The 17578-nt window shown below is 35.5% G+C and overlaps 1 protein-coding gene across 1 annotated transcript; it reads left to right on the top strand.

Moving 5' to 3' along the window:
* The first annotated feature begins 4447 nt into the window (after window positions 1-4447).
* rgs8 (regulator of G protein signaling 8) lies at window positions 4448-17331 on the top strand. Its single transcript, XM_043240975.1, has 6 exons — window positions 4448-4632; window positions 9519-9586; window positions 10060-10164; window positions 10241-10302; window positions 14426-14592; window positions 15858-17331. The coding sequence occupies exons 3-6, from the start codon at window positions 10064-10066 to the stop codon at window positions 16050-16052; spliced, it is 525 nt and encodes a 174-aa protein (XP_043096910.1). The 5' UTR covers window positions 4448-4632; window positions 9519-9586; window positions 10060-10063; the 3' UTR covers window positions 16053-17331.
* The last annotated feature ends 247 nt before the right edge of the window (window positions 17332-17578 follow it).

Genomic DNA, 17578 nt, shown 5'->3' with positions numbered 1-17578 from the left:
TAACAATAATTATACCCTAATGTTTTTCTATTGCCCTTGCTTAACATGTTACAATTAAAAAAAAAAGAAAAAAAAGAAAGAAAAATCTAAAATTCGTTCTCTTTAAAAATATGTTGTGACAGTCGGAGTCTTTATGTGCAGGTGCAACTTTAGACAAACTATTGACATCTTTTTCAAATTTGGACATCAATAACAAGTGTTAAAAATCGATGTATAGTCTGACAGATACAGAGACATCTGAAAGGTTTTCTTTCATCTTCTCCTTCTCTCCACCTACAGCGTGTGGGTGTAGAACTGTCTCTTTTCTCCTGTCATCACGTTACAATGAACAAGCCTCCCTGAACACTGTGCATTCACTAGTGATCTTGTGGGATTCCTGCCAACGTGTAATCAGTGACTGCATGGAAAGTGACACACAAGAGGGGAATCTAATGGCTGGGAGAGTGGGCTAATTACAGGGGGAGCACATGCTTGTCGCAGGGGGCAACCCAGAGTGAAAAAAAAAGAAAGTAGGAGGCATTTAAACAGTCTGATATCTGCAAGAGAACTGTGGAGCAGAGTGAACTGTATAATAACACAACCGATCTTTTATCCGAGGGCAGCTGGGTTAAGCAGGCTGTTGAGGAGATGTACCTTTTGTGTCTCACCTCCACCAACATGAGTGTCATTGTTGTACTCGCTCTTGATAAAATAATAATGAATTTCATCATGAGCGCATCTGTTTTGGATGTATCACTCCTCAAATAATATTGGCAGGTTGAGTGTGCTTGGCTCTCAATCCTCAACAACTCTCCATTAATACTATTTCTGAACAATATGGTAATGTCAGCATTCTCTGTCTTCCTGTTTTTAATATATGTTGCATATTCAAAACGCGTGGTTATTTTTAAATAGCCATCAGTAGTGAAAGATCGGTAGTAATAACTGCATGTAGATAACCAGACAACCTTGGACCCTTGATCCAGAATCACATCTATTCATCAATCATATTTTGCAACACAGATGTAAGCTATTTTCTTGATGTATAAGACCTTCAATTCATAAGCCACTATAGACCAAACACAACGGGCAGGTCCTGAAAACAGTTGGATTTCCACAGATTTTTAACAATAACTGATAATTATTGTTGTTAATTGATGACGTATGCTTAACTGCAGTTATTGGTAAAAACATACACAGACACACACTCACACACACACACACACACACACACACATATATATATATATATATATATATATATATATATATATATATATATATATATATACATATAGCATTGAATAAACAATTATTGCAGAATTGTTTTGTTTTCTGATTTTCTTTTTTTATCCAACAATGGCTTGGTTAATACATAACACTTTTTTAAATCCTGCACTATAAAGCAAAGTCATTGAAAAGGGAATTGTTTTAACAAGAATAATAAAGTGCACTAAATCTATATATGGCTTTTAAAAATAATTAGGATAACAAATGACTATTAAGCAGAAACATTTTTTTGTACAGGAAAAATAATTGGAAGAAAATGACCTCAGAAACATTTCACATTCAAGTTAGAAACGTCTACATTAAAAATATGAATAACGGGAAGTTGTGTTAATTTATCTTGATTTTGGTATACATTACATTTCATAGTATCCGTCTTAATCTTGTAGTTGCTTTATATTCAAAGAGATCAAATTAGACATTTACTATATGTTTGAATCATACTGTATGATGTCATATCTTTTCATTTCAAAAGAGCATCAGCCTTCATCTCATCAGGCTTTTCCAGCGATTTGAAAGCTTAGTAAATCCACCTTTGAAGCTGATTAAACTGGGATGTTCCCTCTGATAACAGCATTTATGAGTGCTACCCTACTTACCAGCTCTGACTAAAATCACTCTGTCTGTGACCCACTATACAAGGTATTTTACAGATTTATGTCAGTGCGACTTAAAGGGATTTAAATTAAGTATGCATATATCTTTTCTGGGGACATTATATGTAGATTATGTCTAGGGTAAATTTAATTATTTGAGGAATTTTGTGGAATATTATTACAATTTTAAATAACTTTTGCATTATTGCATTTATGGAATGTTTTTAACCCTGATGTATGTGTGTAACTTTTTATTTCTCAAACAGTCGTGCGGGAAGACATTATCATGTACTGAGATTCGCTCAAATTTTAAAAGACCACAGACTGCTGACCTTTACCACACTGAAGGTCTTTGAGATGTGCCAAGTCGACTTTACACTGCTTTACCAAAAACTTTGCACAAATTTTGTTGGAACACATTTTGCTTTAATAACATTGAGCTGTCATTAAGCCATTATTTCAACTACATCATACAACATTTATATCCATGTAATTGCTTTCTTGAATTGACAAACCTCTTTGTAGTCGACTCCAGCACATGTTAAAGACTTTAAATAGAGTTAAGGTCAGGAAATGGTGTTGGCCAATCCATGCTTCCTGAACCACTCTTTCACATTTGGGTCCAATGAATCTTGGCAGTGTCATCCTGAAGTGGACACGGGCAACGAATGCTAAAGGAGCTCTTCCAACATGGTAGTTTAAGAAATAAAAAAGCTGTATACCATCAGGGTTAATAAAATTGCACATCGTATAATGCATGATTGATCATTATACACCAAAGACCCCGGAAGTGCTTGTTGTGTAACCTCATGATAATGTAATCCAGTGTATATAAGAATAAAAATTTAATTCTGATAATGGTGATGGAAGTGTTGCACTGTAACTCAGCTTGCACTGACCGGAAAAAAGGCAGTCTAAATAGATAATGCAGAGCATATTGTGTAATGTCTGAGCTGCATGTGTGAGCTTAATCCTGATACAGTGGTCCAGACGTCGATTCGTATTCTTTTGTTTTGTTTTTGTGTGTTTGTTTTTTGCTAGGAGGTGGGCTAATTGGGCTATATAAATATATAATAACCTCGATAACCCTGATGCGATAAAGGCTGTTAATTAGTTAACAGTTATAAGGTGAAAAAATTGTAATAGGTACATAATGTTAAGTAAAAACTTAAAAAGTAAAAAAAAAAGTACAGTAAAAAGTGAGAAAGAACTAGTTATCTTATGATTAACTGTGAAGAAAAATATAAACTGACATATTCAGAATTCTATTTGTGGCACTTCCCATTCAATGGTTTATCACTGAAATAACTATTGTTTATTGCATTGTTTTAGTGTCGCGTGTTACCATGTTGTTTTGTATTTGTGCTCCGTCAGACTTGTGAACTTACATTGGAAGCAGGGTTCTTGATTTTGTTAAGTCGATGAGGCTGTGGGGGGTTCCGTTCATCATTTTAGCTTTAAGAAGGGTGCTCGCAAATGCCCTCCTTGTGGTCGCTATATTTCCTCGAAACCGATGTGAGCTCTACTTCACAAACAGCAGGGGTTCAATATTAGTCTTTATTTCAGCATATATGTATCAGTTCTTTGACACACAGAATACACAGAAATCTCAACATGCGGTTTGATGCTAATGTTAGTAAGACTGAATGAAAAATGAAAAAAGCATAGACATTTCCTCGACAATTAATCATCAAGTGAGCATATCTCCTAAGCCCCAGAGAGGGAGACTAGAGTTTATCAAACAGCTACTTCACAAAAGGCCTTGAGAACCCACAGGGTGGATTTCCACATCATGCCCTTTGTGGGGATATTAATACAGCTATGATTTCAAGTGGAGCATGCTCAGCCTTATGGTGAAAATGCCAGGATAGAGTTAGTTTAGTTAGCAGTCTGTATTTGACAACTCCCTTTAAAACAGTGATTTGAATATTGTAGGTCTTTCTCAGTGGCAGTGCATTTACTTCAGTGAACGAGCTCTAATTAAGCCTTTGAATTGTTCAACCTCCAATCCGTGCTGCAGGCTGCTGTGCATCATTCACGTGTGCCTGTATGTGTTCCTACGAACGCCTAAGATGATACGACACTTTTCTGAGGGCATAATATGCCTCCAGTGGAGAGCCGAGAAGGCTGAGTACTCGAGCAGTTAGTCTACAGCCCATACTCAGATAAGAGCTATCAAATGAGGCCAGCACGTCCCCATTCTAAACCCAGCAAGGATTTGCCACGGTGAGCGCGGGATGAAAAGGAGGCTTTGATGTCTATGCCGGCTTGATTTAGTCTGCTTGTTCCTCTCCTCAAAGGAACCCATTACCTCAGCCAAAACCTACGTACTACACCTGAAATTTCCCTCTGGTCTATGACATACATCCATGCAGAATAACAGTTTGACAGCGTGAGACCTCGCGACACAAACACGACTCTGAAAAGCCTCGATGGAGCAAAACAAAGCGGCATAGTAATGCCCTTTGAATCTCCGGAGAGACCAGTGTGTTGACAAAGCCTCTCCCTCTGCCTATTTTTCTCCCCTCTCGTCTCATCTCTCTCCCTCCTCTCTCTCTCTCTCTCTCTCTCTCTCTCTCTCTCTCTCTCTCTCTCCTTCCTCGCTCCCTCACGCTTTCACACCGATGAACACGCTGTGTGATGATTGCTACATGTGGGCAACAGTAGATATCTCTACACAAGAACAGAGCCAAGCTAAACCCGTCGGATAAAGCAGCTTCTCCAGCCTGAATCAAAGAGCTGTCATCTACAACGGCAGTGAACTGTAAAGGTAAAGGCTCTATATTCATATCCCTGATCGATTGTTGCATAAGTTGCTCACACTGGCTTTGTGTGTCTAGGATATTTGCCGTAGTGTACAGCTCTCACCATCTGTCCTCCTGTCATGTCTTCTCTTGTGTAGGGAATCAAGCAGAACAAAGCAAAACAGATCATCTATCTGGCTTTCACATTGTAACATTTATGAATGATGGGAAGTGTGCAGTTGTTTATTATATTTTGTAGTTTTTTGGAATGTTACTCATCTCTGTTTGCGTGAATGCTGGACTCTTTTTCATTATAAAGTGGAGAGTTATATTGTGTGCAGCTACAAATAGTATCCAGTTTGCACAATGTCAGTTACCCGGTTACTTTGTAACCGTAAACTACACATTGTTTTTAATTTTCTGACATGCACAATGGAAACTGTGTGTTTGTTGAAGGGATTGGGCAGCTAATCCATCTCTCCAGCAGTAACTGTGAGGGCTTTGTAGGTTTGTAAATGTCAGCAAGGGGAAGTGACAGAGATGAGGAGAGACTTTGAAACACCCACACTCACCACCCACTGCTCTTTTTGAGACACACTGAAGATATGTTTCATTCTGCTGTAGAGACTCAGCAGCAGAAACCTTATTTAAATGCACATTTGCATGGATGTTGTGATTATGACTCGGCACAGGGAAGAATGCACAGCAAATGGAAGTAGAAACAGTGCTCATTAAAATGTAAGAGACTCATAATTTTCCAGTTCCAATGGGAGTTTTATTAGCAAAAACACTACACACATGCAGCATCGGTGACATTTTTGCACTGCTTTATTGATAGTATGACATTATTAAATTAAAAATGACATTATTAAATTAAAAAATGCTTTAATATATAATTATTATTATTGATTTTGCTATAGATAGATTTTTTTTAATTGTGCATATAATGTATTGCAAAACTTTTGCTGCTATTGAGGTGGGATACAGGTAAGATTAGGGACAGGTTTGGTGGTAAGTTTAAGGGTGGGTTAAGGTGTAAGGGATGAGTCAACAGTGTAATTAAAAATGTAAGTACATATATTAATTACATATAGTTTTGTTTTTTTACAATGTAATATATATATAATATATATATATATATATATATATATATATATATATATATATACAATAAATGCATTGCACCAAATAATTTATTTAAATCTAGGTAAATAGTAATTAAGGCCACCTAACATAAAGTGGTACCCAGATTCATTGCTATTAAGATGCGTTTTAATGTCACTATTCATAATATTTGAAGAACACCAGTTTTTAAATGCAAGATATAGTACCTGTGTAAAGAGACGAATGGAGGAAAGGATCCATGTGCAAGCTTTTATTTAAAAACATGGTCAAAACAGGAAGGGCCAAACAGAGGCATAGAGTTATGTAGGGGACCATCCAAGGGCAGCCCGAAAAACAAGCAAGGACAACCTGAAGTTTACTATTACTATTATCAAATACACTTCAGCATAAATTTAGTTGGACTACAAAAATTTGCTGTTTCAATTTTAACTTAGTATACCATTTTAGTCTACTAAACATTATTTATATATTTATTAAATACATAAATATGCAAATGTATTTATAGTATACTTTAGTATAGTACATTGTGTAATATACATTTAATATAATATACATTTTTCATTAGGGTCTTTAAAAGAAGTTTATAAAAAGCAGTATAAAAAGGTTTTTAACGACTTTGTAACATCATTTAATTATAAAGTATTACCCATGCATATTTGACTGAACCTTTTCTTTCCCTCAAACTAAATTTGGCATCATTGAATTGGGCCTGTTAGCAACAAGAGTGTAGATATATTAAAACTTAACAGCGGTATTTGAGAATAAGCGTTCCTCATATAACCATGCTAATGCTTACTGCTCCTACCACATTCACACAATTGCAGTTCTATCCAATTTGTCTGAATTATGGCCCATTTGGAAGAACAGCCACTATGTGCTAACCTTTTTAAAACAGATGTCTCTCTGTCCCAGATTTAATGAGACCTCACACAGATAAGGAGCACTTATTCTCATTTTTCTGCATAATTCACATAATTCACATCTACTAATTTATCCAAGAAAAGTAAAAAAAAGGGCTTGCTGTTATGAAGACATCTAAATAAAGCAACAGTGACCTTAACTTCAGAGTTTTGTTGGACCGAACGTGATTTGACTAGACAGCAGCCATCATGTTACATAGGTGAGGACCTCAAAGAGGAAAGGACGTTGACAAAAATAGAAGAGAAAGAACCGTAGGTGGGCTGCAGCCTGGCGTTACCCTGCAACTGTCAAAGCAAAGCGTGAAGCAGGGTGTAAATGAAGGTAATGTCTCTGGGGCACAGACGCACCTTGCTAAAACAGCAGCTAAACCCTCACTCTCACAAAACCCTAGGAGACATGTTCTTTTTGTGGATGATATCACACTGAAAAACAGCTTAATTCAATCCACACTCTTTAAAATAAAGCTTCCAAATGGAGGTTTTCAGTGATTCCACTGAAGAACCATTTTGGGTCCCCCATAGAACTTTTCAGTCAATAGCTCTTAAAATATATAAATTATTTTATTAGTAGTACACTTTTAAAGAATATAGAGGTTATACAAGGAACATTAAACTATAGGAACAATTTTCAAAGTAAAAAGACATTTTAATAACCTTAATAACCTTTATCTTAAAAATAAACATTTCAAAAGAGGATTTCCCAGTGATTCATTAGAAGAACCTTTAAGTTCTCAAAAGAAGCTTTTGTTGAGCATCTGAGCATGAAAAAAAAAAATTTCACTATAAAGATCCCTTTGCAGAAAGGAAATGCTATAGGTTCTTCAAGAAGCCATCCCTATATGTGTGCAAGATGGTTAAGTGGTCTCCTAACCTGGCCAACTGGTCTGTTTTGATGTTTTGGGTTTTTTTTGTTTTTTCTTTGTAGTTTTGAGCTCTTTAAGATATTCTGTCTTCGCCTTGACCAGGTCAGGAGACCAGTTTAAACCAGCTAAGACCAGCAAAGCAAAGCTAAGCAACAAAGCTAAGACTTGTATAAGCTGGCGGGATTTCACACCAACCTTTACATTTAATCATTCAGCAGATGTTTTTATCCAAAGAGACTTGACAAATGAGGAACATCACAAGCAATTTAATATACATGAGTCAACATTGTCAGTAAGCGTTGCCAGAGAACTTTGATGGTTAAGTATTTTAGGCTTTCTCGAGGTTAAATATTTACCTTGTCTATTTCAGAATGTGGAAAGCAAAACTAATTTAAGGCTGGTAAAAGCAACTGCATTATTTTTTCAGCGTGGACAAGCTAAAGAGCCTGCAATTCAAAAATAGCAAGAGCGAGGGTAGAAGATCAGATGGCATAGCACATTGAAAGTGGGTAGAGGAGTCTCAGCGGGAAACCTGACATCTCGCTGAGCTCCATCAGACAGTAACACTACAGGGACCTTCACATGTTCTACTGAGCACGAGGATGGGGTGCACTTTTCCTGAGATGAGTTATCTGTGAGGAAACCCTCAAAATCAATCCGCCAGTTTCCACAGTATTGATTTATCATTGATTACTAATTAATACGAATAATATTCATATAAAAATTATATGTTTTTTGTGTTGTTTTTATTTTAATTGTATTTTATTTAATTTTTAGTTTAACATTATGCTGTCCTGCTGTGAACTGTATTTCCAACACTTACTTATCCAACCAAACTGAAACTCAGCACTTAGAGAGTTTTATTCCAGCCCATTAGCATCCCATTTAAATGTGAGCCACAACTACAAAATTATTTTGAGCACAGAAACATCAAAAACAAAGTGAGAATATTAAATTGGCGAACCCTCACAAAAAGGGAAGGAGAAAGTTAGCCATGTTTTTATTTCACTCGGCATCTCATGATGATTTTATGAGGATGAGACATCAGAGTATCTTTTAGTTAGCAAACTCCCCGTAGCTCCATTTGTGCTGCATGGCTGCATAGAACATGAACTGGCTTCTCTCTGCCTAGATAGATTTGTCAGTGCATTTTATAAATAGCATGGCACGTGTTCTAATCCAGTGCAAGGAAATGAAAAGTAAGCCTCAAGCATCCAGTGCATCACTAAAATATTCCCACCTTGAGAGAATTGGGATTGTTTAGACAGTCTGCAATTAGAATACGTTTCATAATTTCTGCGAGGCCTAACTAGAAACGCATTTACTCTATTTTAGTACATCCTGTTAGGAACGTGCAGCTTCTAAATAACATAAAGTACCTCAGACACAACACATTATTTAATTGGTTTATGGAAAATGTATCCCTTGTCCCTTAATAAACTATTTTGAGAACTTTCAGTAGTAATTAGACATATTCCCAAACCACCTTTTATAATAAGAACTTCAATACCAGAGCACAGATTAAATTGGAATATAATTTATCTTTAATATCTGCGGGAGACTAAGCTTTTCTGATTCAAATTTCCGTTTTTTTTATACATTACTCATGCATTAGGCATGCCTATTGGTGTCTGTGAAGCAATTTACAATCTTTCAGAAAAAGAAGAAACGGTCAATTTCATGCAGTGTTCCCAATTAAAAATGACTAAATATGAAAGCAATAGGTTGCATCAGCCCCATAGTTTGAAATAGTAAGAGGGTGATGTTATTTGGAGGGAAATGCTCCTTTAGAAGAACTGAATGTGCCCAGAAGTACAGGTGCAATAACAAGCAAAATAACGTGAGTCTTATGTTGGTCCAAATGTTTTATATTGCATCAGGGGAAAAGGTGGCATCTGGCATGCTAGTAATTGTCAACCATGGGAATAGTGATTAACAAAATATGCTCACTGAGGAGTGGTATATATATATATATATGTGTGTAAATCTTTTTGATTTTCACAGGCAAATCAGCTCTACGCTTGTTCCTACAGTACAACCAACTGGAAGAAACTGCATCGCAAGGACATTCAGTGAGTATCCACTTATCTTGTCATTTGAGAGTTAATGCGTGTATCTCTTTTTCTCTCGCTGTCTATCGCTGTCTCACTCTGGGTCCTGATTGATTCTTCTATGATGTAAATATACAAGCACAATCCATAATAATGCCGTATTTGAGGGCCAGGTGCACTGCTGCATTTCAATGATCCACATTTTGAGGGAATATTCATGTTTACAATAGTGAATCCACATCTCCAGATAATTACTGAACATTGCAATGGTGTGTTGTATAATGCAGGCTCATGGTAACGTCTGCGAGCATCGCTACAATCTAATCAAACAGGCTATTATGCACACCTGAGCTGTTATTATTAACAGTAATTTGGTACGTTCTAAAAATAGCTCATTGCCGGTCTCTTGTGAATACACTAATATCATTGACAGCTGCTAATCTCTTGTTGTTTAAGACTGTTTTCGTCTTTGTTGTTCTTTGCTTTTTTGTCAGGGCCATGAAAACTAGACTAGGGTGCCTGTCTAACAAATCAGACTCATGCAGCGATTTTTCAGAATTCCTGCCTCCTGCTCAGGAGAGATCCACAAGATACTTAAAGTAAGTAATATGTCGTTGTTTTTAAAGTAAGGATAACTGTCTTATAACTGTAACTGATCATGTTTGGCTTTCTTAGGTTATCCACTGATGAAGTGACCAGATGGGCAGATTCATTTGACGCTCTGCTGTCCAATAAATGTGAGTCACTTTACGTATGTTTTTTTTGACTGAATTACTTTTGACTACTTTCAGTTAAATTTCACTTAGTCTCATTAATATATGTTGAAATATTCAGCCCATGTAACCATAAAAATTCTAAAGTTTCTTTTTTACACTTGTTACATAATAGTATAGTATAAGCTCAAAATAATGGCATACTGACAAATGTAACATTTCAATACTTTAATAAAATATATTCATAAAGAGACAGATAAAGGTTTATAATTATTAAAATAAAAATGCACTTGAAAGTAAAACTATTCATTTGATGCTATTAGAGTACTCCACCTCAAAATGAAAATTTTGACATTAGTCACTTACCCCCATGTCGTTCCAAACCCATAAAAACTAAGATCATCCACGGAACAAAATATTTTGAATGACAACTTTTGACTGTCCCGTTGACTGTCGAGTAAATCCACTGCCAAGGTTGAGGAAAGTATGAAAGAATAGTCCACCTGCCATCTGTGAGAATACTTTTAGAAAAAATAAAAATAAATAATAAAAATGTATTCAACAGTTCGCTTCCTCTGTTTCTCACCATAGTGCCATTTTGGAGAATATCCACTTACAGCGTATGAGGTTCTGTGTCAGACGCCACACAAGGATGTGCTGTTTTCATTCAAATCAAAATGTAAATACACATAGAAAATGTATCTATGTGGTGCGGCTGACACAGAACCGCATACGCCGTTTGCGTCCAAGTGGATGTTATCCAAAATGGTGCTACGGTGACAAAGAGAGAAACAGAGGCGATAAATTGTTGAATAAATGTTGCTATTTTTATTTTCTTTGTGTGCAAAACGTATTCTCGTTGCTTCATGAAATACAGATTGAACCACTGACAGCAGATGGACTATTCTGACAGTGTCTTTCATACTTTTCTGGACCTTGATAGTATTCATTACTTGGCAGTCGATGGGACAGTCGCAAGCGCCCCGGTTTTTATCCAAAATATATTAAATTGTATTCTGAAGACAAACAAAGCTGATGGGTTTGGAACAACATGAGGGAAAGTAATTAATGACAAAATTTGAATTGTGGGGTTGAGTAACCCTTTAAGTGTGCTAAGAAAACTAAAAGCTAAGAACTCTTTTGAGCATACACTCAAGCTGTCTTTTATTTCATTAATGTTATATTATCTGCAAGTACAGTTAAAATATACTTTTATTACTTAAAATAAACATGACAAATCCACATTCGACACAGTTAAGAACATTGCCAGGGTGTGACTGCTGCGATTGTGCATTCTTTGTACTTAAGTGACCTTTAATTATTTTTTCTCCCTTATATTCACCCTAAGGTAAAAATAACTAAAATAAAATAAATGTTTCCCTAAGTGAAAAAACAATGATTTACACTGATGCTTATTTTAATCTATAGGAACTTACTGTACACTGCAGATTTTAAAGCTGTTCACCAACATTCTTATGCAGATAATTGTATAAATATTATGAAAATCAGTACTATTATGCTGCATGTTTTCCAAGTACAAATAGACTTGCTTAAAACTTTTGTTCTTGGCTAATGTGTCAGTTGCATGTCTACAGAGATGTACTGTTGTTCTGTCATTAAATGGATCACCATCAACTTATGTAAGAAGCTTTCCATATTAATAAGAAGGACGCCATTTCCCTGTGAGTCACGCGTTTGGCTGTGACTTCTCTTGTCGATTGCTCACAAAATGACAGGCCTTATTTCCTCAGGCTTAATTCCAGCTTCAATTTAAACTGTGTGTTTGTGTTTGTGTGTGTGTGCGTGCGCGTGTGTGCATGTGTGTGTGTGTGCGCGATTTTTCCTGAATCTCACAGCACTGACACCCAAGACGTGCCACAAATAGTCTCTCTCTGCGCTGTTAACAGGACATTTGTCCATGCTAAAGACTTCTGAAATCTGTCAATAGTAGTACTCAGAAACGACAGACAACAAATCATTCAGATGTCATTTATTAGCAGAGCTTGCTAAAGCTGAGAGAATCCCCTAATGCTATTAACTGACCTGATTATACAGCATGAGCATGACTGATACCTCAAATCACAATGAAACAACACGCTTACAACCTTAGCAAGTGTGCCTATTTGTACTGCACGTACTTAAATTATATTTCAAGAAAAATTCTTGCAGATAATCTTATTAAATAAAAGCACGCTCAAAGAGAGTGCACGTACGTGGCCTTTTTTTAAGGAGTTTAAAATTATACTAAAGTGTATTTCCTTTTCACAAGAGACCTATCAGACACATCTTTTCACAAAAATGTAGTTAAAAAGTCATTGTCCTATTGAATAACAAAACTCTGTTGGTATGATGATGATGATAATGATATAATGATAATAACAGATGTTATGTCTTTCACTTGACTGTCAATTAATTACCAGTGTATGCTGAGGAACATTTCCCCTTTAGGTATAGCATGATCTGTAAAAACATTTCAGATAAATGCCTTTCATGCGTCCAATAGAGCCAGATACATGCATCATGCAGAAAATCATTTTTCAAAGAAAAGAAAAGAAAAAAAAAAAAAAAAACAAGCAATGGCCACACTAAAGGAGAACATTTTGTTCCCTTGCCAGCAGGAGAACATTTTGCCTCTGTACTGCCTCTTGATTGTCCTTTCATTGAATTTCCAGAGAAGCACTATTGTCTCATTTACCCACCCTGCTGTTTATATGAACTGTATCCAAGAGAAGTCTACCTTACAGAAAAAGGATACAGGGTAAAAAAAAATGTGCCTTACAGCACAAAAGACCATATGATGATCATAAAAAATATGTTTAATAGGACCGTGGCTCACTGGAAAAACATGCCTGTGGCGAAATTTCTGCAGAATGCATTATACATGCTGCTTCTTGCACATTTCGTGACACTTTCAAAGTGAAATGTGCAGTGAGTCACGCTAAAAGCTTGTTCAGTTTTATCTGGAACAGATTAATGTGAATCTGTCAATGTTATATTATCACACCAGTTCAGAAATAAAATATCCAGTTAGTGGTACTTAACGGCTAAAGCTCTATTGTGTTTGAAAATAATATACCAACTACCTTATCCCTACTTTAAACCTAACCAATTATAAATGTGAGATAAAAGTGCATTTGCTAAAGCAACCATACCATTTTATTTTGCTTAGTACACAATATAACAACAGAAGAGTCAAGTTTTAAGTAGAAAAAATATTGAAACTCTGTTGTCATTTTTGAATGTGATAATTGGATTCAATGATCTATGCTAAGCTATGCTAAAAATGCTACTGCCAAACCTGGACCGGCTGAATGGATTCAAAAACTTGAAATATCCACTTATTAACACTGGGGGAGTTAGAGAACAAGCCTATTTCCATGTTCCTTTTAATATACTACAATGTTCCTTTTAATATACTACAAATTATTTTTTTGTACTTCTTAAGATAAACCTAAGATCATATAATTGTATTCAAGTGTGCAATTTTGAGACACCTTTAATATGCACATTTAACATACTGTCTCTGTACTTAAATAGTGTATTCATTGACCACTTGTAGTACACTTCAGTGTTCATAGTTTGTTAAAAGTGCATTTTAGTTCATATTTATGGTGTCTCAAAATAGTTGAGAACACTTAAGTTTATCTTAAGAAGTACTAAAAATAGTATGTTCAGTACAAAATTAAGTTGATCTGTTAAAGTACATTATGGAAGTGTACTTGTTTTTCACCTTCTACAAGTTCTTTTATTATGAGTCCAGGTGAACCAGAGAGCAAATTTAATACATCAGAAAAGCCATAAGAAGCGGTTATTTTAAGGTCATATCATTGTGTGTGTGCAAGGAACCACACGAAAATAAGTCTTTATTAATAATCAAGTCCTTCTAATCAGCCACTGGCTTTAGTTTTGTCACAGCAGAGGTAAAGCCACATTTTTCTAGTGTTTCTGCAATCTCTCATTTGAAACACGTCGCAAATGTGACCAAAAAAAATATTTTTGATTAATGAAAGCAACTAGCTTAGTGTCCTTGGGAAGCATTTCCTGTATCCAGTGTGGCTTAGATATGGCATATTAGACATGACAATGATATATTGGTTTTAATATAGTAAGATGCTTATCCATAATCTTATTCATCTTTATTTCATAGATGGTTTGGCAGCCTTCAGAACCTTCCTCAAAACAGAGTTCAGTGATGAAAACATTGAGTTCTGGTTGGCTTGCGAGGACTATAAAAAGATCAAATCCCCTGCTAAGATGATGTCTAAGGCCAATAAGATCTACAAGGAATTTATTGACGTTCATGCACCCAGAGAGGTATGTTGACTGCTTCTGTAAAACCATAGCAACTACACCTGAACATATAGTACTCTTGCGGGTACTATATGTTCATTACTGCTGGAGAGGAATTTATTTGAATCACCAGAGCTATACATAATGTTGCTAATAAAAACACTTCCATCTGTATATATAGTGTTTCCAGACACTACAGCCAAACATAGTTTGAAAGATTGTGCTGTCTTTCCTATATTGTTTTTTATCAAATCATGTTGATAGCTGAACATTTTACTATTTTGCAATATTATAGTTTTTACTGAAAGGGTTACTCCCCCTCAATACATTAAAGACTAAATTAGTCATTAAACTCAATTTGTCAATACATTGTAAACAACCCTCTTTTAAACAATAATAATTTTTTTATATTTTAGATGAAAACTGGGAGGCTTGTGACCGACTTATTGACTGCTAAGTAAAAAACACTTACATACTCCATCTGCAATCAGCGGTTCGATCTGCATTTTATGAAATGACAAGAAAATTTGTATATATAATGTACTGTATTTCTGCTTTTATTTTAATGAAAACTGCGGATCCTGGCACGCTATTTGCGTCCAGAATGGTCTCCAAAATGGTGCTACGGAGATGTGGAGGTGGACTATTTTGACGATGTCTTTTATAGTTTTATAGTTTTCTGGACCTTGACATTGTTCGTTACTTGGCAGTCAATGGGACAGTCACAAGCCTCTCAGTTTTCAGCCAAAATATCTTACATTATCTCAAATCTTTACAAAATTTTCATTTTAGGGTGATGCAACACTAAGGTAGTGTGTTTTATAAAACTGTCCTATTTTTAATTGCTTATATAATGCACTTCCGAGTTTGAGACCTTTGCTATAAAGACTTTTCCTCCTCGGAGTTTGTACTTTAGCACCGCCTACGCTCACTTCAGTTCTTCCCTGGCTTCAAACCTGAAGTTCATCTCCTTGTTCAGCATGACCTTCAGATACTTTGTGATTCACTGCTTGTTATTTGGGAAGCACGGCCCTGTCCTTAAGCATCCTGGCTGTGCGGATCACAGAAAATACAAACAGCTCCTTTAAGACGGGACGTACCTCCCAAATGTAATAATCCTGGTTTCTGCGCTCAGACAATCCACAAACTGAATCAAATTCAGAAGTGTGAAACGCGATCACAGAGATAGTGGTAGTTTTTGTGTGAACTAGCTTTGCCAAACGCTATTTTAATTCTAAGAATTAAATGAAAACAGGATTGAATATTCTCCAACTCTTATGTCTCCGAAGGTTAACATAGACCACAGGACCAGAGAGGAAACCAGACAGAGGCTTCTGGAACCAACTCCCAACAGTCTCAATGAAGTCCAAGCAAAAGTGTACAGCCTCATGGAGAAAGACTCCTACCCTCGGTTTATAAGATCAAAGATCTATCAGGACTTACTGAACAGGACGCAGATATACTGTCAGAGGAAATCTGTTTAAAGGGGAATGTTTATTTGCTTGCCTGGTTAGATTACATTGAGATATTCAGCAGACTTCAATTGTAATATATAGCATAGTCTGTGTGTTTACGAAATAATTAGATGAGAATAATCAAATAACAAAGGTCAAAAGACGAACTAGTTCCCTGCTAGTTTGTGCATCTAAACTTAAACATGACCCTGTACTGTGCTTCTTTGCCCAGTTCTAATTGTAACACGTGGCTATATTCTCTCCCTTCAGTTGTGATAGAATGGTCAATGTTTCTTCTGAATGCTGGCAAGCATGTAAATGTAAATCTGTCTCTAAATGGGTAATATGTAAGAGTAGAGTATATGATCATTTATTTTTCTTATCTTCAATGTAACTTGTGCACACATTAACACTGATATATTTCGATAAAACAACTTAAGACATGCCTGCTGTTACCGCATGCAGCCTCGGCCTTCAAACTTCTCTCATTGATTCCCTTAAAATCTAAATCTATAAATACTTTAATTCCACGCACATACGCACACTGAATATATTTATATTTTTCTCTGAAGAAGTGATATTTTTAATGTAATATTTATGTTTGTTTATTTTGTTTTTTTTTAATTTATTTAAGCTTATTTCACGTGTTGGTGTTCTGATGGTTTACAACGACATGTTCTCGTGATGATACTAGATCAAGTAAAGCATGTCACTTCGAATGGTGTTGGCTTGTGGTTTTTTGGGGGGTTTTTTTGCTGAAAACGTGTTATCTGTTTGAATGTATCAAGCTTTATTCTTTGAATGGTCTAGGAAATGAAATAATACAAATTAAATACAAACTGATTTTAAATCACTCTACTATACCAAATATTTTCTTCTGTTTCGCAATAAAATATAGTAGGTTCGGTAGTTAATTTCCCTAATCGAACAAAAGAAGGAAAAAGTGCTGAATAGCTTTGAGGGATATACTGTAGAGCAATACGTTTCATTTTACTTTTGTTTCATCAGTGCAATGAGAAATAAATAGTTCACCCAAAAATGGAAATTTGTTGAAAATGAAAAGAATATTCAAGATTCTGTGCAGTCAATGGGTGCCGTCAGAATGAGAGTCCAAACAAGGCGTAAGTAATCCTGTCCATCAAATCCAAGTCCATAATTCAATAATAATAATAAACATTTTCAAGCCTGATCTCATTTTTATACGTAGGTATGAATACATAACGTTTACAAGCATAAAACATACATTTTTGTACATTTTGACTCATGCTAAAACATAGACATATTTCGAAGTTTAAAACGTAAAAATCGCTTTTTTAGATAAAAATCATAAAATATTTGGGTATCTTTTATATCAAATATAAAACTACAATTGATCAAAATACACAGACAAATAACCATTTTTTCGTAGCAACACAGCATGTAAAAATATAAAAATAGTCGCTAATCCCACTCTTACCTCTAAACCTAAACAACTATTTCAGTACAGTATAAAAAAAAAACATGAAAGACGGATAAATGCAATAACAGTAATTTATTGCAAAATGTCAAAAGCAATA

The sequence above is a fragment of the Puntigrus tetrazona genome, chromosome 6 (assembly GCF_018831695.1).
Source record: "Puntigrus tetrazona isolate hp1 chromosome 6, ASM1883169v1, whole genome shotgun sequence".
Lineage (NCBI taxonomy): Eukaryota > Metazoa > Chordata > Actinopteri > Cypriniformes > Cyprinidae > Puntigrus > Puntigrus tetrazona.
Note: the sequence above shows the minus strand (reverse complement) of the source record. Positions and strands in the feature narration are given on the sequence as shown.